Source organism: Eretmochelys imbricata, chromosome 6 (genome assembly GCF_965152235.1).
Source record: "Eretmochelys imbricata isolate rEreImb1 chromosome 6, rEreImb1.hap1, whole genome shotgun sequence".
Taxonomy (NCBI): domain Eukaryota; kingdom Metazoa; phylum Chordata; order Testudines; family Cheloniidae; genus Eretmochelys; species Eretmochelys imbricata.
In genome coordinates this window covers 129485608-129512576 of record NC_135577.1, presented here as the reverse complement: position 1 = coordinate 129512576, position 26969 = coordinate 129485608, and the positions used below count along the sequence as shown (strand labels likewise).

General features: G+C 44.9%; 1 protein-coding gene across 2 annotated transcripts in view; it reads right to left on the bottom strand.

The window, feature by feature from the left end:
- MDGA2 (MAM domain containing glycosylphosphatidylinositol anchor 2) overlaps nt 1–26969 on the bottom strand; it is a 662813-nt gene that overhangs the window by 406527 nt on the left and 229317 nt on the right. For both annotated transcript variants that reach the window (XM_077820812.1, XM_077820813.1), the window contains exon 2: nt 12449–12588. In XM_077820812.1, coding sequence (XP_077676938.1) covers nt 12449–12588 — 140 coding nt within the window. The remainder of the gene's footprint in view (nt 1–12448; nt 12589–26969) is intronic.

Genomic DNA, 26969 nt, shown 5'->3' with positions numbered 1-26969 from the left:
CCTGTTTAAAAAAGTTGTGTATCCTTCTTCCTGTGAATTTCTGATCTATGTCCCTCGTCTCTTGCTCTCAAATAGATCATAGATACTAAGGTCAGAAGGGACCATTATGACCATCTAGTCTGACCTCCTGCACAACGCAGGCCACAGAATCTCACCCACCCACTCCTGCGAAAAACCTCTCACCTACGTCTGAGCTATTGAAGTCCTCAAATTGTGGTTTAAAGACTTCAAGGAGCAGAGAATCCTCCAGCAAGTGACCCGTGCTGCAGAGGAAGGCGAAAACCCCCCAGGGCCTCTTCCAATCTGCCCTGGAGGAAAATTCCTTCCCGACCCCAGATCAGCTGAACCTGAGCATATGGGGAAGATTCACCAGACAGATACTACAGAAAATTCTTTCCTGGGTAACTCAGATCCCACCCCATCTAACATCCCATCACAGGCCATTAGGCCTATTTAGTTGGCTGGGGAGTTTAATGGAGTCGTACTCCGCAATGTTGTAATGGGCAAATACAAATCTATTTGTGAATCGCTTTTAAGCCACAACCCTATTACTATTTGAGTTCTCACATTTTTACATGCCACAGCTGCTCTGCTGTTCACATTCATATCAGGTTTTTTTTGTATATATAAAAAGCTGTTACGAGTTCATAAAAAGAACCATTCCCTAAAAGAATGAAATAAATGCTGTTTATTATTTTTGTCTGTGATTACCAGCAGGAATGATTGCAGCCTGGAAAAGTATAAGCTGAAATGAAATTAAATACTATGGCAAATGGGGGAAAACAACTCATTCATTAACCAGATTTTCTCAGAAAACTTCCACTGTATATTTAGGCAGCTTTAAGTATTCTATGTATCCCAGTTAGTATAATAAATTAAATTACATCACAAGGTAATTGCTTACAATAAAGCTATTTCTCCAAGTGCAGTGTAATATTCAAGGATATTTTACATATTTCCATGGGGTTCTCTTTTTATTCCTAAACATTATCAGCCCAAACCATTTTATATCAAACAAAATTGTCAACAATTTCCTTGGACTCACTGCATCATAATCATGTTATGTCTTTATTAGCAGCACATTAAATAAAAATGAATTCCATGATTGAGTCACTAAATGATATTTGAGGAATAAATGTGTAGCAGCAAGTGAGAGCCTTGCTACTTCAGTGCATGTGTGATAAATGAAGGGCCGGGGAGGAGGTAGCTCCCTTTTATGGACACCCAGCCAGCCAGTTAGCTATAAAGTCGCTCTTGGTGGCTGTTCTCTGTTTGCTTTACCTGTAAAGGGTTAAAAAGTCTCCCAGGCTAGATAAAAGAAAGGGAGTGGGCACCTGACCAAAAGAGCCAATGGGAGGGCTAAAACTTTTTTAAAATTGTGGGTCGGGGGGGACTTCCCTTTGTCTGTTGTTGTTCTCCGGAGAGAGGGGACAGAGCAGGATAGGGCTGGAGCTATTCTGTAAAAAGCTTTAAAACCAGGTATGAAAAAGCATCAATTCATACCTCAACCCTACTTATCTGAAACCCCAGATATGTACGTAATCAGGGAATGTCTAGGAAGACATGATTAGGGTTATTTCTTTTATTTCTGATTGGTTTATGGACTCGTCTGTGCTAACCCCAGATGTTTTTGTTTTGTTTGTAACCCTTAAGCTGAACCCCAAGAGAGCTATCTTGATGCTTAATTTTTGTAATTATTTCATAAGAACATAAGAATGGCCATACTGGGTCAGACCAAAGGTCTTAAAAAACAGAACTTTATTAGAAGAACAAAGCAAAGATAAAAGAAACGCTCTGTAAGATTAGAATGGAAGATAACCTCACAGGCAGTCAGATTCCAAACACAGAGAATCCCTCTAGGCAAAACCTTAAGTTACAAAAAGACACAAAAACAGGAATACACATTCCCTCCAGCACAGAGAATTTACAACCCAAAACAAAGAAAACCTAATGCATTTTCTAGCTAGATTACTTACTAACTTTACAGGAGTTGGAGGGCTTGCATCCTTGATCTGTTCCCGGCAAAGGTATCACACAGACAGACAAAAGCCTTTTTCCCCCCTCCAGGTTTGAAAGTATCTTGTCCCCTCATTGGTCATTTTGGATCAGGTGCCAGCGAGGTTACCTTAACTTCTTAACCATTTACAGGTGAAAGGCTTTTGCCTCTGGCCAGGAGGGATTTTATAGCACTGTATACAGAAAGGTGGTTACCCTTCCCTTTATATTTATGACAGGGCCATTTAGGGATCTGGGGCAAAAATTGGGGATTGGCCCTGCTTTGATCAGGGGGTTGGACTTCCTGAGGTCCCTTCCAACCCTGATATTCCATGATAAGTTAAACAGTTATAGCATTTGAAGAAGTTTCCTTACATTACCTTCTGGAAATCCTTGTGTGAGCAAGAATCTTAAATTGGTAATGTAAAATGTATCATACTGGTTGGAAATCTAAAATTTGGACTATAAAGAGGATTTGGTGATACATCTAGGCTCTGATCCAGAATACCTTACTAAGGCAAAATTCCCAGTGAAAATACTGGAGATTTTGTTTCAGTAACAACTGCAGGAATAAAGCCCCAATTGATCAAACTGATATTATTACCATATTTGATAGAACAGTCCTTACAGTATATTTGTTTTGTTACTGCCTAATGCAGTGCTTCTGATAGCTGCCTATGAAGCATGTGCTACTGCCCAATATCAGAGACAGGCTACTAGGTAGAAAGGATGGAAAAAAATGAGAAAACCATTTTCTAAAAAATTTCAAAGTTGTTTCCATCTTAAAGGACTGGAACTGAATTTATTTTCTGTTTATTCCACAAACAATTTCATGATACTTTGGTCAACATTTATTACTATTTATTAATCAAAATAGTTTGAAAAGTTATTTTCAGAACTGTGCTTACCAAAAAAAAAAATGTAAATTGTACTGGAAAATAGCTTTCTGGAAAAGGAAAAAAAGTAACTAATGATTATTAAAATAATTGATAACATTTGCAATGAAATTAATAAAAAGAATAAATTAAAATGTGGTGTGAAATGTTGTGCAAAAAATGTCCAAACCATTGACATTTTTTTCAAGAAGTCCACATTCTCACATAAAGCCATTTTTTATGAAAGAAATGTTGTCCAAATAATTTTGACCAGCTCTAGTTGTAGAATTTCATTCGGTTTTTAGAAGGGAGACAGGGAAATAGTGGTGTCTCTAGGGGTCCGAACAGGTACCAATGCTGTTCAACATATAAATAAATGATCTGGAAAAAGGGGTAAACAGTGAGGTGGCAAAATTTGCAGACGATACAAAATTACTCAAGATAGTTAAGTCCAAAGCAGACGGTTAAGAGATACAAAGGGACCTCACAAAACGGAGTGACTGGGAAACAAAATGGCAGATGAAACTCAATGTTGATAAATGCAAAGTAATGGACATTGGAAAACAATCTCAACTATATATACAGTGGCACTGGAACATTTTTAGTCATGGGGGTGCTGAGAGCCAGCCCCCTTACCCCTGTCCATGCCCCCCCGCCCAACTCCCCCCCCACCACATGCTGAGGCTGAGAGCAGGGCTGTGTCTTTGGGAGGGGGGACCCGGACAGTGGTAAGGGGGCCGAGGCTGTGGCCATGGCTGGGAGTGGGCACAGTGGCTTAGCCGGGTGGAGAAAACAAGGGGAGCAGAGATAAAAAAGGCGCCACCCCCTTGTACTCACCTGGTGGCGCTTCGGGTCTTCAGTGGCACTTCAGCGTTGGGTCCCTCACTCACTCCGGTCTTCGGCGGCACTGAAGGACCCCCACCGCAGGCATGGGGACAGGAGCAGAGCCCTGAGCAGGGGCCAGCAGCCGGGACCCCACATGCAGGGCCAGGAGCAAAGCCCTGGCCATGGGGCTGGATGCGGGGCCCTGGGTTTGGAGCCCTGGGAGCCAGGCGCGGGGCCCCGGGAGCGAAGTCCTGGGAGTGGGGGGTGGGGCACAGGGCCAGCGGCCAGGGAGCAGAGCCGGTGGCCGGGGCCCCAGGAGCAGAGCCCCAGGTGCGGGACCAGGAGTGGGGCCCTCGGTGTGGGCCCTGGGCCTGTGGCCATGGAGTGAGACCAGCGGCCAGGACCCGAGCTACAGGTGCAGGGTTGGAAGCAAGATGAGGGGTCAGCAGCCGGGACCTGAGCTGGGGAATGGAGCTAGACACGATAAATTGACCCACGCCCCCCCCCGCGCTGGATCGATCGCTGCCCGCCGATCCGGCGGGTAGTATAGACATACACTTAGGACATTTTTCCTAATGTCCAACCTAAACCGCCTTGCTGCAATTTAAGCCCATTGCTTCTTGTACTGTCCTCAGAGGTTAAGAACAACATTTTTTCTCCCTCCTCCTTGTAACAACCTTTTATGTACTTGAAAACTATTATGTCCCCTTGCAGTCTTCTCTTTTCCAGACTAAACGAACCCAAATTTTTTCAATCTTCCCTCATAGGTCACCTTTTCTAGACCTTTAATCAGTTTTGTTGCTCTTCTCTGGACTTTCTCCAATTTCTTCACATCTTTCCTGAAATGTGGTGCCCAGAACTGGACACAATGCTCCAGTTGAGGCCTAAGCAGCGCAGAGTAGAGCGGAAGAATTACTTCTCGGGTCTTGCTTACTACACTCCTGCTAATACATTCCAGAACGATGTTTGCTTTTTTTGCAACAGTGCTATACGGTTGACTCATATTTAGCTTGTGATCCACTATGACCCCCCCAGATCCCTTTCCGCAGCACTCCTTCCTAGGAAGTCATTTCCCATTTTGTACCTGTGCAATTTATTGTTCCTTCCTAAATGGAATACTTTGCATTTGTCCTTTTTGAATTTCATCCTATTTACTTCAGACCATTTCTCCAGATCATTTTGAGTTTTATTCCTATCCTCTAAAGCACTTGCAACCCCTCCCAGCTTGGTATTGTCCACAAACTTTGTAAGTGTACTCTGTATGCCATTATCTAAATCACTGATGAAGATATTGAACAGAACCAGACCCAGAACTGATCCCTGCGGGACCCCACTCATTATGCCCTTCCAGCATGACTGTGAACCACGGATAACTTCTCTCTGGGAATGGTTTTCCAACTAGTTATGCACCCACCGTATAGTAGCTCCATCTAGGTTGTATTTCCCTGGTTTGTTTATGAGAAGGTCATGTGAGACAGTATCAAAAGCCCTACTAAAGTCAAGATACACCACATCTGCCACTTCCCCCCCAACCACAATGCTTGTTACCTTGTCAAAAAAAGCTATCAAGCTGGTTTGACATGATTTGTTCTTGACAAATCCATGCTGACTGTTATTTTTCACCTTATTATCTTCTAGGTGTTTGCAAATTGATTGCTTAATTATTTGCTCCATTATCTTTCCGGGTACAGAAGTTAAACTGACTGGTCTGTAATTGCCCGGGTTGTCCTTATTTCCCTTTTTATAGATGGACACTATATTTGCCCTTTTCCAGTCTTCTGGAGTGTCTCCCGTGTTCCATGACTTTTCAAAGATAATTGCTAATGGCTCAGATATCTCCTCAGTCAGCTCCCTGAGTATTCTAGGATGCATTTCATCAGGCCCTGGTGATTTGAAGACATCTAACTTGTCTAAGTAATTTTTGACTTGTTCTTTCCCTGTTTTAGACTCTGATCCTACCTCATTTTCACTGGCATTCACAACGTTAGAAGTCCAGTCGTCACCAACCTTCTTAGTGAAAACCGAAACAAAGAAGTCATTAAGAACCTCTGCCATTTCCATATTTTCTGTTATTGTCTATCCCCCCTCCTTAAGTAATGGGCCTACTCTGTCCTTGGTCTTCCTCTTGCTTCTAATGTATTTGTAGAATGTTTTCTTGTTTCCTTTTACGTCCCTAGCTAGTCTGATCTCGTTTTGTGCCTTGGCTTTTCTAATTTTGTCCCTAATAATACTTGTGTTATTTGTTTATATTCATCCTTTGTAATTTCACCAAGTTTCCACTTTTTGTAGGACTCTTTTTTGAGTTTTAGATCATTGAAGATCTCTTGGCTAAGCCAGCGTTGTCTCTTGCCATACTTCCCGTCTTTCCTACACAGTGGGATAGTTTGCTCTTGTGCCCTTAATAATATCTCTTTGAAAAACTGCCAACTGTCTTCAATTGTTTTTCCCCTTAGACTTGATTCCCATGGGATCTTACCTACCAACTCCCTGAGTTTGCTAAAGTCTGCCTTCTTGAAATTCATTGTCTTTATTGTGCTGTTCTCCCTCCGACCATTCCTTAGAATCATGAACTCTACCATTTCATGATCACTTTCACCCAAATTGCCTTCCACTTTCAAATTCTCAACCAGTTCCTCCCTATTTGTCAAAATCAAATCTAGAACAGCCTCCCCACAGTAGCTTTCTCCAGCTTATGAAATAAAAATGGTCTCCAATACATTCAAAGAACTTGTTGGATAATGCCTCTATATAAATCCATGGTATGCTGACATGTTGAATACTGTGTGCAGATCTAGATGCCCCATCTCAAAAAAGATATATTGGAATTGGAAAAGGTCTAGAGAAGGGCAACTAAAATTATTAAGGGTATGAAACAGCTTCCATATGAGGAAAGATTAAAAAAAGACTGGAACTGTTCAGCTTGGAAAAGAGATGACTAAGGGGGAATATGATAGAGGTCTGTAAGTCTTGACTGGTACAGAGAAAGTGAATAAGAAAGTGTTATTTACTCCTTCACATAACACATGAACAAGTGGTCGCCCAATGAAGTTAGTAAGAAGCTGGATTAAAACAAATAAAAGGAAGTATATCTTCACACAGTGCACCACCAACCTGTGGAACTCTTTGCCAGAGGATGTTGTGAAGGCCAAAACAATAACAGGGTTCAAAAAAGAACTAGATAAGTTCATAGAGGATAGGTCCATCAATGGTTATTAGCCAGGATGGGATACAACACCATGCTCTGAGTGACCCTAGCCTCTGTTTGCCAGAAGCTGGGAGTGGATAACAGAAGATGGATCACAAAAAATTGCCTTGTTCTGTTCATTCTGTCTGAAGCACCTGTCATTGGTCACTGTCAGAAGACAAGATACTGGGCTAGATGGACCATTGGTCTGACCCAGTATGGACATTCTTATGTTCTGAAGTTTTTGTAGACTAGATGGACTATGATTCTAATCCCATGTGGCACTTCCCACAGAAAATGAGGGAAATTAATGCATGTTGTCAAGATTCCATATAAAATCAGCACAAATATTCTATGAAAAGCTTCAGAATAGAGACCTCCCTCCTTCCCCAATGCCGTCTCAATACAAAAAGCCACTATAACTTGGTCACAACACAGAAAAGTTATGGGCCTGATGCTGAAGAATTGGGCCTATTAAGAAAAAAAAAAAAAACACCATCCAGTGGCTGGCACTTAAAACAGCTGCAAGCTCCACCATGCTATTTCTCTGCACAAGAAGAATCACAGAACATCAGGGTTGGAAGGGACCTCAGGAGGTCATCTAGTCCAACCCCCTGCTCAAAGCAGGACCAATCCCCAATTTTTGCTCCATATCCCTAAATGGCCCCCTCAAGGATTGAACTCACAACCCTGGGTTTAAGCAGATCAATGCTCAAAGCATTGAGCTATCCCTCCCCCCTGAAGAGGGAACACTCTAGATTCTTGGTAATGTCAAGTACTTTGGAGATCTAACAGTTGACGATTTAGTGGCCCACGAAGACAAAACATTATACACACCCAGGATGATCAAGGTCTGGTTGAAACCACAACCATGGGTTTGAATTTCCTAACTTCTATACCTTTGAAATCTCAACCACATCACTGCATTTACGTTAAGTATTTTTTTAAAAAAAAAATCTATCTAGTTTAGAAACAAAGTACGTGAGAGTAATGAATGAGACACAATACCCCACCGCCTCTTTGATGGATGAAGATACTTGGCAAATGCTAACCTTAAGGATTCACCATTTCTTTTCTTATCTCATAAGAAAACATCGATTTGTTTAACGTGCCCACATCTTGTGATTTCTCTCTTCCTCTGCTTGTCAATTTCACAAAACCAACTTAGAGTTAGGCCAGATTGGTCCATGCCTTTGATCAATAGAAAGGCAGAGGCTACAAAGGTCAGGAAGATTCTGTTTTCCATAGGCAGATATGTGCATGAACTTAGATACTGCCTGGCTGCACTGTACAATATTCTTGCCTGTTCTCATACATTTGCTTTTGGGAGCACTAAACTTCAATGAAAAGGTGATAAAAGAAGGCTAATATTCAAAATCAGTCTTGCAAACCTCCTGCATTTTGCAGCAGAATCACACTTCTGAGACCATCAGACCCATCCCCCTGCTCCAAGCAATTAATCTTCAGAAAATATTGCAAGCCCCTTGATTTTTTTGTGAGCTGTAACATATGAAAGAGAGAGACAGATGATCGAGGCGCTAGACGAGTGAGAAAAATCCATAAACAGGTCAAATGAACTGAAATCAATTTTCCATCCTGGATCCAAGATAAGAAAATAGAGATTTTATGAGAAAGCAGCCGTGTGGATGCTGTCTTGATAAACCGTTTTGGTTGAACAGCTTTTTTGATACAGCAGCAGCAGCTTTGTGACTGTTTAAGAAAGTACCGTTTATAGCCAGTCTGAAGGCAGCTAAAGAGCCCTGGCCTTTTCTTAGGCTGCTGTGAGCCTGAAGACATGCAGGTCTGGACAGGATCTGCAGCTTCAGAGGTGATCATGCTGGCCCAGCCCACACAAAAGCACAGCCACAGAAAGTTCCTCCTCTCGCATCTGCTGACTGGATGGCGAGCTGTCAATCCAGCACAGAGAGCAAATGAAGAGTGAGTGTAAGTGGCCCCAGGACCATGCAGAAGCAGAGAAAAACAGTGCTGGTACTAAAGCCCAGGACAAAGGGGAATCAGGGCAGCACTGGCTGTGTGGGACCCGCAAAAGCAGGTTTCCTCCCTCTGGCTGAACCTGCCGATGGCTTTGTGGCTTTATCCAAGGGCATTAGAGGAAGACTTAGAAGACGCTGGTTCAATTCCCCGCTCCACCACAGGCTTCCTGCGTGACCCTGGGCAAATCCCTTAGGGTATGTCTATGCTAATAAGAACTTGGCAGTGCATCTCAGAGCCCAGGTCAACTGACTCAGGCTCTCGCTGAGTGGCTAAAGATAGCAGTGTGCAAGTTGGGGCTCAAACAACCCGGTGAAAGGGGCGGGTCTCCGAGGTCAGGCTCCAGCCTGAGTGCCGATGCTGCTATTCTTAGCCCTATGGCATGAGCCCCACAAGCCCAAGTCAGTTGACCCCAGCCCTGAGACTTGCTGTGACTCCATTGTAGTGTAGACATACCCTTAGTCTCTCTGTACCCCACTTCCTGCATGCACAATGGGGATAATAGCACTGTCCTATCCCCTGGGGGTGCGGTGAGGGTAAATCCATCAAAGACTGTAAGGCGCTGAGATACTGCAGTGGCAGGGGCCATGCGAGTACCTTAGACAGATGCAGCCTCTGATGGGGCAGGAGACCAGCAGTGCTGATCTAAAACGTGCTCTGCTGCCCTCCCCATGGGGACCCCTAGCTCTTTGGTAGCAAAGCAGAGGGTCAGCCCTCAACCTAGGCAGGCTGTTGGTAGCAAACTGGAGGCCGCCCAGTGTCAGGTGCTGAAACTGCCTCGCTGGACCCCTTGTGGGCCCCTTATCTGCTGCCCAGCAAACAGGGGGCAGGTCAGCCACTGGTCGCAGGAGTGCCCATCCTAGCACATCCCCCTGGGCTGGTAAGCACCGGGGGGGAGGCCTCTGGCGCAAAGGGATTCTGCCACAAGCACTACACTGTGCTCCACAGACAACACGCCTTTGCTGAGCGTGCAAGCAGCAGCAGCTCGCCAATGTTTCTGCTAAGGCTGCTCAGCTGTTGCAACCATTAATAGAGGCCGAGGATTTCCCGCTAGTCTGGGGAAGTGCCCTGCCCTCCCCGCACAGGGGGGAAGGTCCTTCCAGACAGCAGAAAAGGCAACAGCCAGTCACTTCATGGCAGCAGAAAGACTGGAAAGTTGCAATCAGCTCAGCAAACATGCCAGCAGGAGAAGCTGCCTGTCTGAGGGAACAGAAATATAAGAAGTGATGATGAAAAATAAGTACAGAACTTTTCCTCCAGGACACTGGATTGGAGAGAAATTCCTCTGAGTCATGACTTCGGCCTGGAGCCATAGAATCATCACAAGGGGAAAATACTGGTAACTGATGAGTCAGCGTGTCCTCAGAAGGCAGCTTCGAAACAGAATCTTCTGTTTTAAAGGGACACAGCTGAAAAGTGCCTGATCTCCGACCTCCGATTTGAAACCTGTGACACTGTGGTGGGAACATATGCTGAAACCAAGCTTCTTAAAAATTCACTGTTCTGAGGGGTGGCATTTCTAGGCTCTCTTCATCCTTATCCACATGATTTATTCTGGCAGCCCTTCAGAGAGTTCTAGGCCGAGTGACCTGGTGTGTGGGAATAAAATGCCTTGAAGAAGAGGCCTTGGTTAATAAGAAATAACTCCTTGCAAAAAAGCTGTCTTTGCAGAGAGAGTGCAGGGAACATCTCGTTTTATGAGCTTGGGATTTAGGCTATGTCTACACTACCGCGGTATATCGACCTACCCTACGCAACTCCAAGCTACGTGAATAACGTAGCTGGAGTTGATGTATCTTAGGTGGAGTTACCACGGGGTCTATGGGAGAAACTCTCCCATCGACTTACCTTACTCTTCTCGTCGGGGGTAGAGTACAGGGGTCGACTGGAGAACGATCTGCTGTCGATTTGGCGGGTCTTCTCTAGACCCGCTAAATCAACCGCCAGTGGATCGATCTCAGAGTATCGATCCTGGCTGTAGTGTAGACCTGCCCTTAGGGTCCGATTTTGCACCACTGAAGTCAACAGGTGTTTTACCATTCACTTTGATGGGAGCAGGACTGGAGCCTTCATGCTCTCCCCACAGGCTACACAGGAGGTAGCAAACTTGCCCATTTCCCCAACGTTTTTTAAACTACAGGATGGTTTGAAACAGAAACTTAAATGTGTGGTGTGTGGGTGTGCGTGTGGGTGTGTATACACAGACACAGACAGGCACACTCACTTATTCTAATCTTGTATGCTTGCCAGGTGATACACTGTATTTTCCTTCTAACAGATGCTAGGCAGAAGTCAATAAACTAGTTCATACAGTACAAGCTTGATTATTTGAATGCTACAGAGACACTGAAAGGTTGGATGATAAAGGTTCTGATAATTGAGGGAATATTCAATGTAATTAACAGGCACTGAGGGATATGAAGCTGTTTCAGATGACAGGTGGTTGGGTAATTGAAGTTATCCGAGATGGATGAGATTCTGTCACTCTTACACTGAACAGTATCAGCCTCCATAAGTAACTCCAATGAAGTCAGGTGGCCCTACTGGAGGAGTAATGGGCTTCTCAGCATGAGTAAAAGTATCCGAATCTGGGTCTCTAGTTGTTTTCCTCTCTTCCACAGTATTTTAGAATGTGTGGATACATACAAAATATGTATCAGTATCTTTAAAGCAGAGTTAATATTTATTCAGGGAATTAAATTCAGCTAATGGGGAACCAATCAGCCAGTACGGCAGCATCAGAAAGTCACCAAAGTCCTGCCCTACAACTTCACTGACATTTAATCATGCCACTTATGTTAGAGGACTGCGACAACTGCGGTCAGGGCGCCATAACAGAGGGGAAAAAAGATGGAGCGAGAGAAATCTGTATTTGCCAAAGAGCATAAAGTCAGCAAGGAAATAAATGTTACTTCCTACTTTTAAGAGGTATTGCAAACACTGAACAAAAAGAAATAAACCATGACATAAAAAGGAATTGATTTACAACCCTCTATTTGACAGGTTTCAGAGTAGCAGCCGTGTTAGTCTGCATCCGCAAAAAGAAAAGGAGTATTTGTGGCACCTTAGAGACTATTTGTTTTTTCATTTAGGATCTTGGAAAGAATTTTGAGCAGTGAATCTATGCATGGCTTCTTTCCCCTCACCTCACACATGCTGTACTGAGATTCACCAGATTTAGAAGAAAAGTGTCTCCTATTTGTAATCCGTATTCATTTGTTGATTGCAACTAACGGTATTTGCCCTTGCTTGACTGTGATTATCGACTGCATGAGGGGAATTCTCAAAGTTGCATAGTGCTGACATAACTCTTCAAGGGGAGCCATTTTAGGGTAATACTGAGCAGTTTTGAATCCCACCCTAGAATGCAAACATCTATAGCTGGGGTGGGCAAACCTGGTCATACTAACTGGGCTAAACCAGCTTCATTGCACTCAAGAGAGTCCAGCACTTATAAGAGCAAGTCGCACCAATACATCTGCAAACAAGATGACCTGACATGGCTATGAGAGCGAACAACCGGAGAGTTATAGCAATACAGCTACAGGATGCAGCTGGGTCGCAGTTTGGGACTCACCTGTGGCCGAGGATGGCCAGTCACCAAGCAGGTGAGCTCCAGAGTCTCCCCCTCGCGGATGGTGTATACCCTCTCCGAGTAGCGCTCCTCCTCGATGTTACACGCCAGGCCTGAGTGCACGATCCGCACTGTGGGTGGGCCTGTCAAACCAGCAGAAAGAGAAACAGGTCAGTAAAATGTTTCCACACAGTGACTTGCCCCTTGTCCCCACAGGACCAACTGCTAGACATAGCTCCAGCCATGCTCAGCCCAACTCAGTGCCAACAGTGTGAGTTCACGTGAGGGGTAAGGCCCTTCTCCAACAGAAGAATCCAATGCTCTGTTTTTGGATGCAGTTATATGACTACTCCCACAGACTTCCTCTAAACACCTTCCCCTCCCCCACTGCTCTACACCCCCATAAAAAGCAGGGCCACAAACAAGGAACCAGAGAACAGCTCCATCTCTGATGTTTGATTTGATTGTTTTTCCCCTTCCATTGCAAGAGACTCCAAAATGACATCCCTGACATAGGCACACAAGAGCTGCAGGGGCATGCAGACCTGCTCTCGCAGCCTCAAAAACTGGGCTCACCCTTGCCCTGGTGGAGACTCTGCTACAGATGCTAGGACTTCAGCCTCCTGCCCATTCAGCTGTCGGGCTCTCCGATGAGGCTGCCAATATGGGGCACAGTTGGGATAGTGCTTTTTCGGACACCTTTAGCGTAATGACTGGCCTGAAATCACCTGCTTGCTTTGCAAAGGCATGGAACAGTCTGAAGTGCACCAACTTCTGGACTAGCTTAGAACCAGTGCCCAGATTCACTGACGATCCCACTCCCATTTCTGTGACCTATCCAATCTGTGTAGCCTTTTGTCCATATTTTAAGGTAGAGATGGGCACCTGGAACCTGAAAACAACAAACTTATGGGAAGTTCAGATCCAAAATCCAGATATTCAATGTTTGGCACAAGCCCATCTCTACTGTGGCTATCTCCCTACCTAGACTAGCATCCACTGGCATGAAAGGCAAACCCAAGGGCAAGTTTTAGTAGGACTGACGCCTTCATTTGATGATGCCATTTCTTATTCTTTAGACATGGGGAACCTCAAGAACAGTGGAAGACACAGTGTGACTGCTAGCACTGAAAGAGAAAGATATTTAACTGCAAACATATTGCCTGGAAATATGGTACTAACACAAAATTATAATGACCCTGCCCAGGGGTCGTCAGCAGGGTTTGAATACAGGAACTTGAGCTCCACAGCACGGCACCCTCCCACGTGAACTGAAAGACGAACTCCATTAGCCGGCGGCAGTAATAGGCTGTGAGGGACAAGTTCAGTGCCATGAACATTGGCTGTAATATTTATGTATATCCAGCGGCCCCCTAAAGACTCATTTGCACGCTCGTTTATTTTTGTTTTCCTTCCCAAAATCAACTTTCCATTTTTGTTCTTTTTATTATATACCTTTCTAAATGTATTATAACACTTATCAGGTAAATACGAAGCTTTAATCAAACCACTAAAATAAAGTAGTCAGCACAACAGGGTTGATTCTACTCCCATTTAAAGTGAATATTAACATCCGTCAACTTCACTGGGACCAGGAGCAGGACCGGAGTTTCAGTTAGGACAGATTCCATTTTCCTGGTATATTTAACCTGCACTGAGAAAAGCAAAATGTTTCCATATGCCCCACATGTGTAACATGTGGTGCCTATGCTGGAAAATTACAATGGTTGTCGTATTGGATGCACAAGTCACAATAATGTTTTAACAGTCCAGGAGAGAACAACAACGGCTCTACGGGATGTCAGTAATTCCGAGCCATGCAATGCCCCCTCATTCAAATTCCACACGAGCCGATCAATAGGAGGATAAGGTCAAGTACTCATTACAGTGCCTTTGCTGAATGAAATATAAGACGACAATAAACGGCAGAAATGGCAAAAGGTAAATCAGATGTATAAAAAAATAAGTCAGCTTTAAAACTCTCCGGAGCGATGCTATTCGTTAGTAGGGGCAAACGCGACTGTTAACCTGTGGGTGGCTCTTCAATCAGACAGCCTGGCACAAGCCTACAGGACAGCGAAATCAGATCCAGTGGTGAACTCTTAGCCCAAAGGAGCTCCGAGGCATGGGTCTGAGCAGCCCACCGTGTCGATGACCTGGAAGCCTCAGCCCCTGCTTCACTGAACGGAGGCTAAGTAGGCTCTGATACTGCAAAGACGTATGCACATACTTCACTCTACACTGTGAGAACGCCCCTCTTTCGGCACATCACGGCTCAGTGTTTCTCCCTCTGGCGCTGAGGGGGCCTGTGGTAAATCATTCCCACTATGGAGGTTTAGTACTGGACATTAGTTTATTTACAGTATTCATAGGGTAGGCCTTGGGGTTGGCCTGAGGGCTTTTTTAAACAGAAACAAAAAATATTTAAATTGCCTCACTCCCACTGGAGAACTGCCTCTCCTCACGCCGGCTACCTATCACCAGTCATCCTCTTTCACTCACGCTGGGCCCAGCTATGCTGCGAACCCAGGTCCTCTCCCCAGACAGAAACAACACAAGATTTCCCTTATAGGGAAAAACAGCTCTTCACCTAGGAGATGCCTTTTCCCCTTGCAGCACACAACCCTTCTGCAGCTTGCATCTCATGTCTCCTTGTAGCCCGTTCACTGGAGCTGGTTTTTAACGGTCCCAGGCTGCCCTTAATTAGACTCAGGTGTCCACAATTAACGAGAGGTAACCTCTTTCAGTTCACAGGGAAAGGGCTTTAATCATTCTAAGACTAATATACCACCCTCCGAACACCCTTCCAGAACTGCCAGGGCCTGAGTTTAATGGCTGTATGCAGTGTTGTTGTGTGTAGTGTTGTTCCCAGGATATTAGAGAGACAAGCTGTAAGCTCAGAAGTTAGTCCAATAAAAGACATTAACTCCCCTACCTTGTCTTTCAGATCTGCGTTTGTCACACCACATAGATTTATGCACCAAGCATGTCCCTAAATCTTTGCAGATCAGGGTTTTAGCACCTGAGCAGAAATCCAGGCTCAAAGAATCTATCAGATGACAACAATGATTTCTTTTCACATGAAAACAACCAATCTGCACCTGCTCTTGGGTGATCTCAAGTGCATAATTAATAAATCTGGTGCAAGGCTTCTGATATTTTAAATATCTGACCCTGGGAATCCTAGGAAAATTAGTCTATGGCAAAGCTGTCCAGGCAGCACAAATGAACAGCACTAGAATAAGATAGTTAAGGCCAGTACAACTCACTCCCTTTCTCTTAGCGACCCGGAATTGCATCTGTTGCAATCTACTCTATTTAAAACCATTTTCAGTTTGCCTGGCCTATGCCAAACTTTTTGGTAAGCGTTTAAGAAATCTGGCCTTGTTGCTCACCGATCCCAAGGGCACAGGCTGAATGTTATAGCTTTATTTATAATGGAGTGGATCCCTTTGTTGATCAGGTTTTCACAACTCAAATGATAGAAGGTGAAAATTAGTTTTGAAGGTTTTCCATGTGAGTAACAAGCAGCAACAAGATTCTGGATAGACCAACTAACATAAGCGAATAGGCATGAACGCAAACTACTTTCCAGGCTCTCTGAGTTCATGTCCTCTGGGATGAATATCACCCATTTTTTTCCTTGGACACTACTGTGACAAAAGTAGCCCCAGTCAAAAAGGATACAACACCCAGGGAAACCAGTTATCTGCTATGTAGAGTGAGTGTGTCAATACACACACGTTATACCCGATATCTTCTAGAGATTAGATAGCAGATATATAAGGAGAGCGAGAGAGAGAGAAAGAGATTAGCCATCTCTTTCTACTCAGAGTCCTGGGATCTCTCCCAGCATTCCCACTCTCCCAACAGCCAGAGTTGTCTGCATAAAGAGGAATTGGATTATGCCCAACAGGGCCCGTCAGTACACTGTTATTGGGTTGGTTTCTCTGAGACCTTAGGGCGGGGTAGTCAATTATTTTTTGTCATGGTCCCTATTTCTTGGTCAAGGTATAGTCAAGGTCCAGACTCCAGACAAATTTTAAAAAACCCAACAACAATAATGGTAATAAAAAAAAGTAAATATAAAAATTTTGGGGTCCATTCAAAAGCATCTGCCGGTCCACCTATAAACTCCCCCTGGCCTAAGGTGATGTTTATTGCTTGCAAGAAAAAAATTAAACATCTAGGTCATTTTCCCATGCTCACACTGAGGGCTGGTCTACATGGGAAGTTAATGTGCAGCGAGCTACTGTGAATTTACAGCTCACTGCCTACTCCGGACCAACTCACTGTGCGGACACGTCTGCTGTGCACTGAGAATGCTTTTATGTGCACTGCACTTTGGAAGCACATGAAGTTAAACCACCTGAGGGCGCGTTCTTAGGCTGCGTCTGCACTGCAAGCTGGGGGTGCAATCCCCCTGCTCGCATACACGTACTCGTGACATTGCCATCCAGTTAGTGCAAGTATAAATAGCAGCGTAGCCGTGGTAGCATGGGTGGAGGTGTGGCCGCGTCTGTACCCACTGGATTCAGGCGGGTTTGTACGCAGCATGGCAGAGCTGTGAGCCCGCTGTCGCTACCCGGGTTCCTGTGGTTATGCTGCTCTTTGCACGCATGCTAGCTCCGCGGCAGCTGGCGTGAGCGTGAGTGCACGAGACAGGGAATCACACCCCTAAGTTCGGAGCACGGACATAAGCCTGGGTGCGCAGTGAGAACGTGCAGAGGGAGGTAGTTCGGAGAAGCGAGTGGGCTCTAAATTCACACGCTAGCTTGCTGCACACTAACTTCCCCCTATACACCAACCCTAAGGTTTAACTTCCCTACTTACTTGTCCCTAAGTAAAACCTTACGCCACCTCACTGACTCCAGCAAGGTGACTTGGGGCATCAGGTATCGTTCAACACAAGTAAAGGCATCACAATCTAACCCCTGAAGATCACCTTGTCCTCAGCCTTACTAATCTATTAGTCCAAGTAATAATAAAGCCATTTACATGACAGCTCTCCCCACATAAAGGGTCTGGAGTTGTGTGTCTTTAGTAGCTCACTGTAACAAAGGTGTGTGTTTCACGGAAACAAGCCAGGTTCACTAGCTGCTTAAATTTACAGTCACCTCACTTAAGTCTACTCAGGCTGTTTGTTCAAGCAACCATGCAGCACGAGACCATTGTGTTAATGGTCCTCATACTGCGAGAGGCTCCAGGAGTGCAGTTCTGGGATCACGCTGTGTCTGGCCTTTGTGCAATGGGCCACGCATGAGGCAGTGCAGAGGGTGGGGCCAGCATGTCATAAGCCTTGTGCAGCCTCTGAGGCCGGAGTAGAACAGCAAGCCCCGTACTCCAGGAGTATAGAAACTGCTCCCTTCCTGCTCCCGTGGAGTCCACTGCACCTCAAAGGCAGGGGTGAAAGTAGGTCTAGTGACTTACCGGTATGGGACTGGGCTGGGGCCGGCTCTGGCCCCCGGAAGCGGCGGGGCCTCGGGTGGAAGGGGCGCGGCTGGGGGAGGTCAGAGCCAGCCCCAGCCCCCCCCGTACCGGCAAGTGCCTCCTTCCCCCTCCCCGGGGTAACAGCAGCAGCCGGGGGCTCTGGCAGCGGTTTAAAGGGCCCGGGGGGGGGTAGCGGCGGCCAAGCCCTAGGCCCTTTAAATCATCCCCAGAGCCCCGCCGCCGCTTCCCAAGGGCTCCGGGGACGGGGCTCCGGCCTCCACGACCGCCCTGGGCCCTTTAAATCGTCCCCGGAGCCTGCCGGAGCCCTGGGGAAGTGGGGGTGGGGCTCCGGGGACGATTTAAAGTGCCCAGGGCTTGGCCGCCGCTGCTGCCGGGGCCCTTTAAATCGCTGCCCCAGCCCCGCCTCCGCTACGCCAGGGCTCCGGCAGCGGGGCTCTGGCAGCAATTTAAAGGGCCGGGGGCTCCAGCCGCTGCTGGGCGCCGCAAGCCCTTTAAATTGCGCCTGAGGAAACCGATCCACCCCAGTACGGCGCACTGGCTCTTGCCGATACGCCGTACCGGGGCGTACCAGCTTGCTTTCACCTCTGCTCAAAGGATTCAGGTGGGGCAGGCTGCAGGCAAATCCCCACCTTCTCCTAGGTTCTACCCAGTCTCCCCAAAGATGGGAGGAAGGAATAGGCTGCATCTCACAAAGGTATGTGGTAATGGGCGCACTGGCTTTGCACCTGAGTGCCATGGAGAGGAACTATGCTTCCAGAGGCTGAGTACCCCCCTTGGCTAGGGCTCTCCTGAGCAGGGCAGTTCTGCATTGCCCCTAATTATGCCTAGATGAGCCATGCCTCCTCTTTTCATAAATTACATTCTTCCCATTTATCTGAGCTGCTTCTCTGACTTTATCTGCAAAGCAATGGCACCTGCCAGCACTATCGAACCTGGATGGAGTGCACTTGGAAGAAACTGGATCCCAAAGTAGGTAGTCTGACACAGGGGCCTTGTGTCAGAGACACAGAAGACACAAGGAGAGGGCTGAGCTGCTTTGAACCCAGAACCTTAGGAGCCGATGGGAAAGCCATCTGCTCAAGAGGGTGCTTTACAGCTACAAAAATTAAATAATATACTCATGACTGGAAAATGATAGGAGGGCCAACCTCTACTGGCTATGGAGCAAGCTGTTTGTTCACTTATATTCCTAAAACTTTATCTAACTTAACATTAAATGAAAATATCTCAGAAGGAAAAATAATTAATTTGCTGAACACAGGCATCAAAAATACTCATGTGGGTCTAGTTCGATAGTAGTGATGTACCTGAACCTTACACCCAGATCCAATACCCTCAGATGTTGGGCTTGCATCCAGAACCAGAGCCCAAGGGTGACTTCTAGTTCTAACCTTTAACCATTTTCTCCCTAAATCTCCTCTAAATAAGCCTCCAGTTCTCTAGGAAGTAGGACCTTTGGTCCTCTTTAAGCTAAAAATGATTGCCATTTGACCAGCAGAGGGTGCTAACAGATTATGATGGCTCACAACCACCTTATTGAGCGCATGACTTTAGGAATCTGAAGGTATGTTTACACTGCAGCTGGGAGCATGCCTCCTCACCTGGGTAGAGAGACTCCTGCTAGCTCAGTTCGAGCTAGGAATAGCAGTGTGGATGTTGCAAAACTGCTGGTGGTTCAGGCTAGTCACCTGAGTCCAAACCATCCCGATCCCCTGGGTCTGACCTCCGGAGTGCTAGCCAGGGGCTCAGCTGGTGCAGCAACATCCAGACTGCTATATTTAGCCTGCTACCTTGAGCCCAACTAAGGTGAATTTGTCTACCTGGGCTAGGAGGCTCACTCCATCTGCAGGGTAGACATATCCTGAATGGCTGGGGCTACAGTTTCCTGAACACGTGCACACCCTGATGCACACACATGGCTTGGGACATATTTTGCAACATCACTTTCCCTCATATCCAATCACCAATGAAACATCAGGGCGAGAAAAGACATTAGGAAAACATATGGCTCCCCTTCTAACATTGTATTTCTATGTTCATTACGTATTTTGATCACACTGATTTTAAAGCATGGCAAGCATTAGGAAGTGTTTAGATCCTAAATTTTGTAGCTGCTGTCAGGACCATGGCAGCTCTCTGTGAAGTGACTCCACATCTGTCTACAGAGCCTTTGAAATTGACACATGAGTAGCTGCTGCTGGCTGGCTTTGAAGATGGAAGTGATGTTTGCAAAGGAACCTGGCTGGAGCTTTTTGAACTAAGCCTTATTTTTTAAAGCTGCCATTTCCTCAGCTTTGTAATGGACACGTTTAGTTTACAAACAGCAGCTACGTTCTGTCATCTCTCAAGAGTTCCAGCAGGTCTGCTCTCTCTGCCACCCTTTCAAAGACAAAAAATATATCAGGATGTAAAGTTGTTTTCTACTCTGCACTTTTCTGGGTTACTTTTCAAAGCCTGGCACGCACAATTATTTGAGTTATACACAAAAATACCTTATATGCAGGCACAAATCTGGTTTCTGGGCACAAATAACTTGGTCATTCCTGTTAGACTTTTGTTAGTTTCAATTCTGAATTGGATGGCCCATCCTTACCTATAGCATAATTCTTCTCTTTGGGCATCTAGTGTTCCCTTTGCAGTCACAGTGGAAGGCTAGGTGTTCAAGTTATGAAGGACTTAAGAGCTGGCTGAAGAGCTCACTGGACTGTTACAGTTGATTTTTTATAAGCCTGGAAGCACTAAGTTCCAGAAGACTGGAAGAAAGTGAATGTTGTGCCGATATTTAAGAAGGTTAAATGGGATGACCTGATAATTATAGGTCTGTCAGCCTGACATTGATCCCAGGCAAGATAATAGAGAGGCTGACACGGGACGCAGTTAATAAAGAATTAAAGGACGGTAATTAAGCAATACCAATCAACAAGGGTTTATAGAAAATAGAGCCTCTCAAATAACTTGATATCTTTTTTTGATGAGATTACAAGTTCAATTGGTAAAGGTAATAGTATTAATGTAATATACTTAGACTTCTGTAAGGTGCTTGACTTGGTAGCATACGACATTTTGATTAAAAACGAATGTAAAATTAACATGGCACAAAGTAAACAGATTAAAAACTGGCTGGCTGACAGGTCTCAAAGTGTAATTGTACATGGGGAAAGATCAACAAGCAAGTGTATCTGGGGAGGGGGGGTCCTTTACAGGAATTAGTTCTTGGCCTTACAATATTTGACATTTTTATCAATGACCTGGAAGGTGAGACTTGATTACAGTTGGTAAGTATCTACATGGAGAAGTTTCAGAGTAGCAGCCGTGTTAGTCTGTATTCGCAAAAAGAAAAGGAGTACTTGTGACACCTTAGAGACTAACCAAGGTTAGTCTCTAAGGTGTCACAAGTACTCCTTTTCTTTTTACATGGAGAAGAAATTTTTGAAAATGGGCTGTTGAATCTAGCAGAGAAAGGTTTAACACGAGCCAATGACTGAAAGTTGAAACTCACAAATTCAGACTGGAAATGAGGTGTACACTTTTAACAGAGAGGGTAATTAGCTATTGTAACAGCTTACCAAGGGTCATGGTGGATTCTTTTAAAATCAAGATGGGATGATTTTCTCACAGATGTGCTCTAGGAACTATTTGGGTGGAGTTCAAACTAGATGATCATAATGGTCCCTTCTGGTCTTGGAAGCGATGAATCTACGACTGGCCCCTTAGATGCTGATTGAGCAAAGTACTTAAGCATGTGAGTAGGAGCATTCCCATGCTTAAAGTCAGGTACGTCTTACACTTTGATCGTAAACTCCTTGGGGAGCAGGGACAGTCATTTTGGTCTGTCGTGCACACTGCCTAGCTCCTGGGCTACTATCCGCTCCCGGAACACAAATAATAAATAATAAATTAAGTACCTGGCAGAATCAGAGCCTGAGTGCAGCAAGGTAAGAAAAGGGTCAGCGGTTTGTTTGTTTTTTTAATATGCTTCAGAAGTATTAAAATACGATACTTTAAAAACGATACTGCAGAAGTATTAAAATACGATACTTTAAAAACGATACTGCAGAAAAACCTGAGTGTCTCTGGATTAAGTTTAGAACTGTGAGCAACAGGAGTGATGTAGTGGTGGGAGTCTGCTATAGACCACCGGACCAGGGGGATGAGGTGGATGAGGCTTTCTTCCGGCAGCTCGCAGAAGCTACTAGATCGCATGCCCTGGTTCTCATGGGTGACTTTAATTTTCCTGATATCTGCTGGGAGAGCAGTACAGCGGTGCATAGACAATCCAGGAAGTTTTTGGAAAGCGTAGGGGACAATATCCTGGTGCAAGTGCTAGAGGAGCCAACTGGGGGGGAGCTTTTCTTGACCTGCTGCTCACAAACTGGGAAGAATTAGTGGGGGAAGCAAAAGTGGATGGGAATCTGGGAGGCAGTGACCATGAGTTGGTTGAGTTCAGGATCCTGACACAGGGAAGAAAGGTAAGCAGCAGGATACGGACCCTGGACTTCAGGAAAACAGACTTCGACTCCCTCAGGGAACGGATGGGTAGGATCCCCTGGGGGACTAACATGAAGGGGAAAGGAGTCCAGGAGAGCTGACTGTATTTCAAGGAATCCCTGTTGAGGTTACAGGGACAAACCATCCCGATGTGTCGAAAGAATAGTAAGTATGGCAGGCGACCAGCTTGGCTTAACGGTGAAATCCTAGTGGATCTTAAACATAAAAAAGAAGCTTACAAGAAGTGGAAGGTTGGACATATGACCAGGGAAGAGTATAAAAATATTGCTCGGGCATGTAGGAATGAAATCAGGAGGGCCAAATCGCACCTGGAGCTGCAGCTAGCGAGAGATGTCAAGAGTAACAAGAAGGGTTTCTTCAGGTATGTTGGCAAGAAGAAGAAAGCTAAGGAAAGTGTGGGCCCCTCAATGAATGAGGGAGGCAACCTAGTGACGGAGGATGTGGAAAAAGCTAATGTACTCAATGCTTTTTTTGCCTCTGTCTTCACGAACAAGGTCAGCTCCCAGACTGCTGTGCTGGGCATCACAACATGGGGAGTAGATGGCCAGCCCTCTGTGGAGAAAAAGGTGGTTAGGGACTATTTAGAAAAACTGGACGTGCACAAGTCCATGGGGCCGAATGAGTTACATCCGAGAGTGCTAAAGGAACTGGCGGCTGTGATTGCAGAGCCATTGGCCATTATCTTTGCAAACTCGTGGCGAACCGGGGAAGTCCCGGATGACTGGAAAAAGGCTAATGTAGTGCCAATCTTTAAAAAAGGGAAGAAGGAGGATCCTGGGAACTACAGGCCAGTAAGCCTCACTTCAGTCCCCGGAAAAATCATGGAGCAGGTCCTCAAAGAATCAACCCTGAAGCACTTACATGAGAGGAAAGTGATCAGGAACAGTCAGCATGGATTCACCAAGGGAAGGTCATGCCTGACTAATCTAATCGCCTTCTATGATGAGATTACTGGTTCTGTGGATGAAGGGAAAGCAGTGGATGTATTGTATCTTGACTTTAGCAAAGCTTTTGACACGGTCTCCCACAGTATTCTTGTCAGCAAGTTAAAGAAGTATGGGCTGGATGAATGCACTATAAGGTGGGTAGAAAGTTGGCTAGATTGTCGGGCTCAATGGGTAGTGATCAATGGCTCCATGTCTAGTTGGCAGCCGGTGTCAAGTGGAGTGCCCCAGGGGTCGGTCCTGGGGCCGGTTTTGTTCAATATCTTCATAAATGATCTGGAGGATGGTGTGGATTGCACTCTCAGCAAATTTGCGGATGATACTAAACTGGGAGGAGTGGTAGATATGCTGGAGGGCAGGGATAGGATACAGAGGGACCTATACAAATTGGAGGATTGGGCCAAAAGAAATCTGATGAGGTTCAATAAGGATAAGTGCAGGGTCCTGCACTTAGGACAGAAGAACCCAATGCACAGCTACAGACTAGGGACCGAATGGCTAGGCAGCAGTTCTGCGGAAAAGGACCTAGGGGTGACAGTGGACGAGAAGCTGGATATGAGCCAGCAGTGTGCCCTTGTTGCCAAGAAGGCCAATGGCATTTTGGGATGTATAAGTAGGAGCATAGCGAGCAGATCGAGGGACGTGATCGTCCCCCTCTATTCGACATTGGTGAGGCCTCATCTGGAGTACTGTGTCCAGTTTTGGGCCCCACACTACAAGAAGGATGTGGATAAATTGGAGAGAGTCCAGCGAAGGGCAACAAAAATGATTAGGGGCCTGGAACACATGAGTTATGAGGGGTAAGGAATGGTGTCCCTAGCCTCTGTTTGTCAGAGGGTGGAGATGGATGGCAGGAGAGAGATCACTTGATCATTACCTGTTAGGTTCACTCCCTCTGGGGTACCTGGCACTGGCCACTGTTGGCAGACAGGATACTGGGCTGGATGGACCTTTGGTCTGATCCAGTCTGGCCGTTCTTCTGTTCTCTGCTCTAGCATATCAGAAGCATTGCCAGCCCCAGGAGTTCAAAAATCAGGAGGCCAGATTCCCAAAAATCATGAGATTTTTTTAAATAGTGCATTTTGGATTCTTTAATTGGCTTTGGATTTCTGAGCCGACGGGGTACACTTGGGTTCCCAGCTCCTTTCTGCAACTCTGAAGGCTACATCCTTACTTTAAAAAAAAAGTAGGGGGAAATCTGAGATGGTCCCATAATCTCGGGATTTCAAAAGCTGACGCTTTAGATAACACAAATACCACAAGACTCCCAATAAAACGGTGAGAGCTGGCAACACTCTATCAGAAATGAAACCTTTTAAATTCAGATTATCTTCAAGTGCCCTGAACTTTTGTGTCAATACATTTTCATACAACAACCACCTGGTCTCGAAAAGCAACACATACGGGCAAACATTACCCATGATGCGCAATTACGGCAAAAGTGCACAGTCCTGTAAGTAAAGATCAAATAAACAAACACCAAAATATCCTTTTCCTTTTTATAGTTTTACTTTTTATGGTTCATAAGATATTACATAATTATGAAATGTCACCCCTTTCTCAACTATAGGAATATTCATTACAGCTCTTTCTGAAATATGCCTCCCAGGATTAAATGCCAGATGAGACATTATAGTAATATACTACTTGGCATTTATTTTGTCTGGTGGCATTTTTGAAGAACTTGTCTTGTTATTATACACAGTAAATATTGCATGAAAGAATCCATTACACTTCTATACCCCTCAGTATAAGCACCTAATGCAACGAAAACAAGTGTGGGGTCAGAAATGAAAAATAAATAAAATAAAAATACATATTACAAATCACTCAGAGTGGTACCAAGATATTCCTTGTTTTCAAATGGAAGATGTGGCCATTCTAACCTATCTCCACATCTTTATATTAGCTGTATCCACCTCACGGGCTGCTCTCTGCCAGCAACCTCAATTAATCACAAAAAAACTAGAGTGGCAATTTGTTTACTAGACGCAACCGTTGTCCAGTGAAAATGTATCTTAAGTTTTCTGTCAGGGGAGTACTAGAAAGGCCACTGAATTTGAAGACAAATGCAGGTAACTGGTCACATTTAAGGAAAGCAGGACAAAGGATTAAACTGATGCGGGGATGAGCAGTGCCCAAGAGAAGCATGCAGGATAAAGTTTATTTTGTCATTTCACTGTGGGAACAAGGTACCATACCCCTCCAGGGAACGCAACATCTGTATTTACAGACTATAGCCGACCCAAATAATACCAAAGGATTTTTATAAAAATGAGAAAGTTTGGTCCTGTAGGATTTATGGCAGTGCTTTTCAAACTTTTTTCATTTCTGGACCCCTAAAAAGTTTTGAATGCGGGTGCGGACCCCTTTGGAAATCTTAAACATAGTCCGTGGACCCCCCAGGGGTCTGCTGACCATAGGTTGAAAACCACTGTTCTATGGTAACAACAACCTTTCCCGAATCCCTTCAACATAGTCTATGGACCCGCAGGGGTCTGTGGACCACAGGTTGAAAACCACTGATTTATGGAAGGGGTGTCAGTCACAGGAGTTGTGTTAAGTAAGTTTCTAGCCTTGGTGGTTGGAGAGAAAATGAGAATGAGACGAGAAAATGAAAATGTGACCCCTGTGCACCCCAAAGGCTCAAAAACCAGAAGACAAATAAAATCTAAAATTTATTATTTTCTTAAATAGGGCCTCATTTTTCTATTTTAACATTTGGTGTTGGAAATACTTCTGTTTGAATGGGACTGTGTCAAAAAAAAAAAAAAAAAAGAGCAAACCACAGCAGGTCATTTGGGTTTTGAATAGAGTGGTCAAACATTTTGAAGCTTTGAGAAAGATCTAAAAATTTTTGGTCGTAGATAGCTTTCTCGTGGAACCAGTTCCACTAAAACATGTTTGAATTGAAAGATTAGGAGGGATGCAGAATTCTGAAAGACAGTCTTGTCTACCTCATCTTGCACTCATGGAGACAAAATGAAAGTGCCCAATTCATGTCTGTTTTGCATCCTACTGCCAATGAAGTCTGCTTGATTTTGTCTTTGTCTTCAATGAAAACAGGATTAGGTCCAAAATGTAAAACACGTATTCTTACCTATATAAATGCCCAAAGAAAGAGGACATTTCAATGCCCTTTTTTCAAAATATCAGGCCAAGGCAACAAGGTTTATGACCATGCTAGCCAAAGGAGGAGTCTGGTCACCCATGGTATCCAGTGCACGTGTAACACAAAACCATTATTGGCCGTTCAAATACATCAGATCTGATCCTCATTCATTGTTCTCCAATCCCAGCACAATCAGGTTTTCAGATGATCGCAGACCCTTCATTAATTTTGCCCCTCATTTTCCCACACTTAAATTTCAGGAGGGAAAACTACTATAAACTTAAAGTTTTGTGTGCCATCTTGTTTTTGAATTTTTACGTAGCAGGTTAAAAGCACAAGTCTTTCCTCTCTTTCCTTGAATATTCCTGCAGAAATGTGCAGGTCTCTAGCATATTGATTTATTTAGGTCCTAGACTCTAGGGCATCTCAGTGCAAAACTGGAGTGCACAGTACCTTCAATAAGAAATAACTCGTATGAAACTTTTAGCATGATTAGCTACTCTATTTT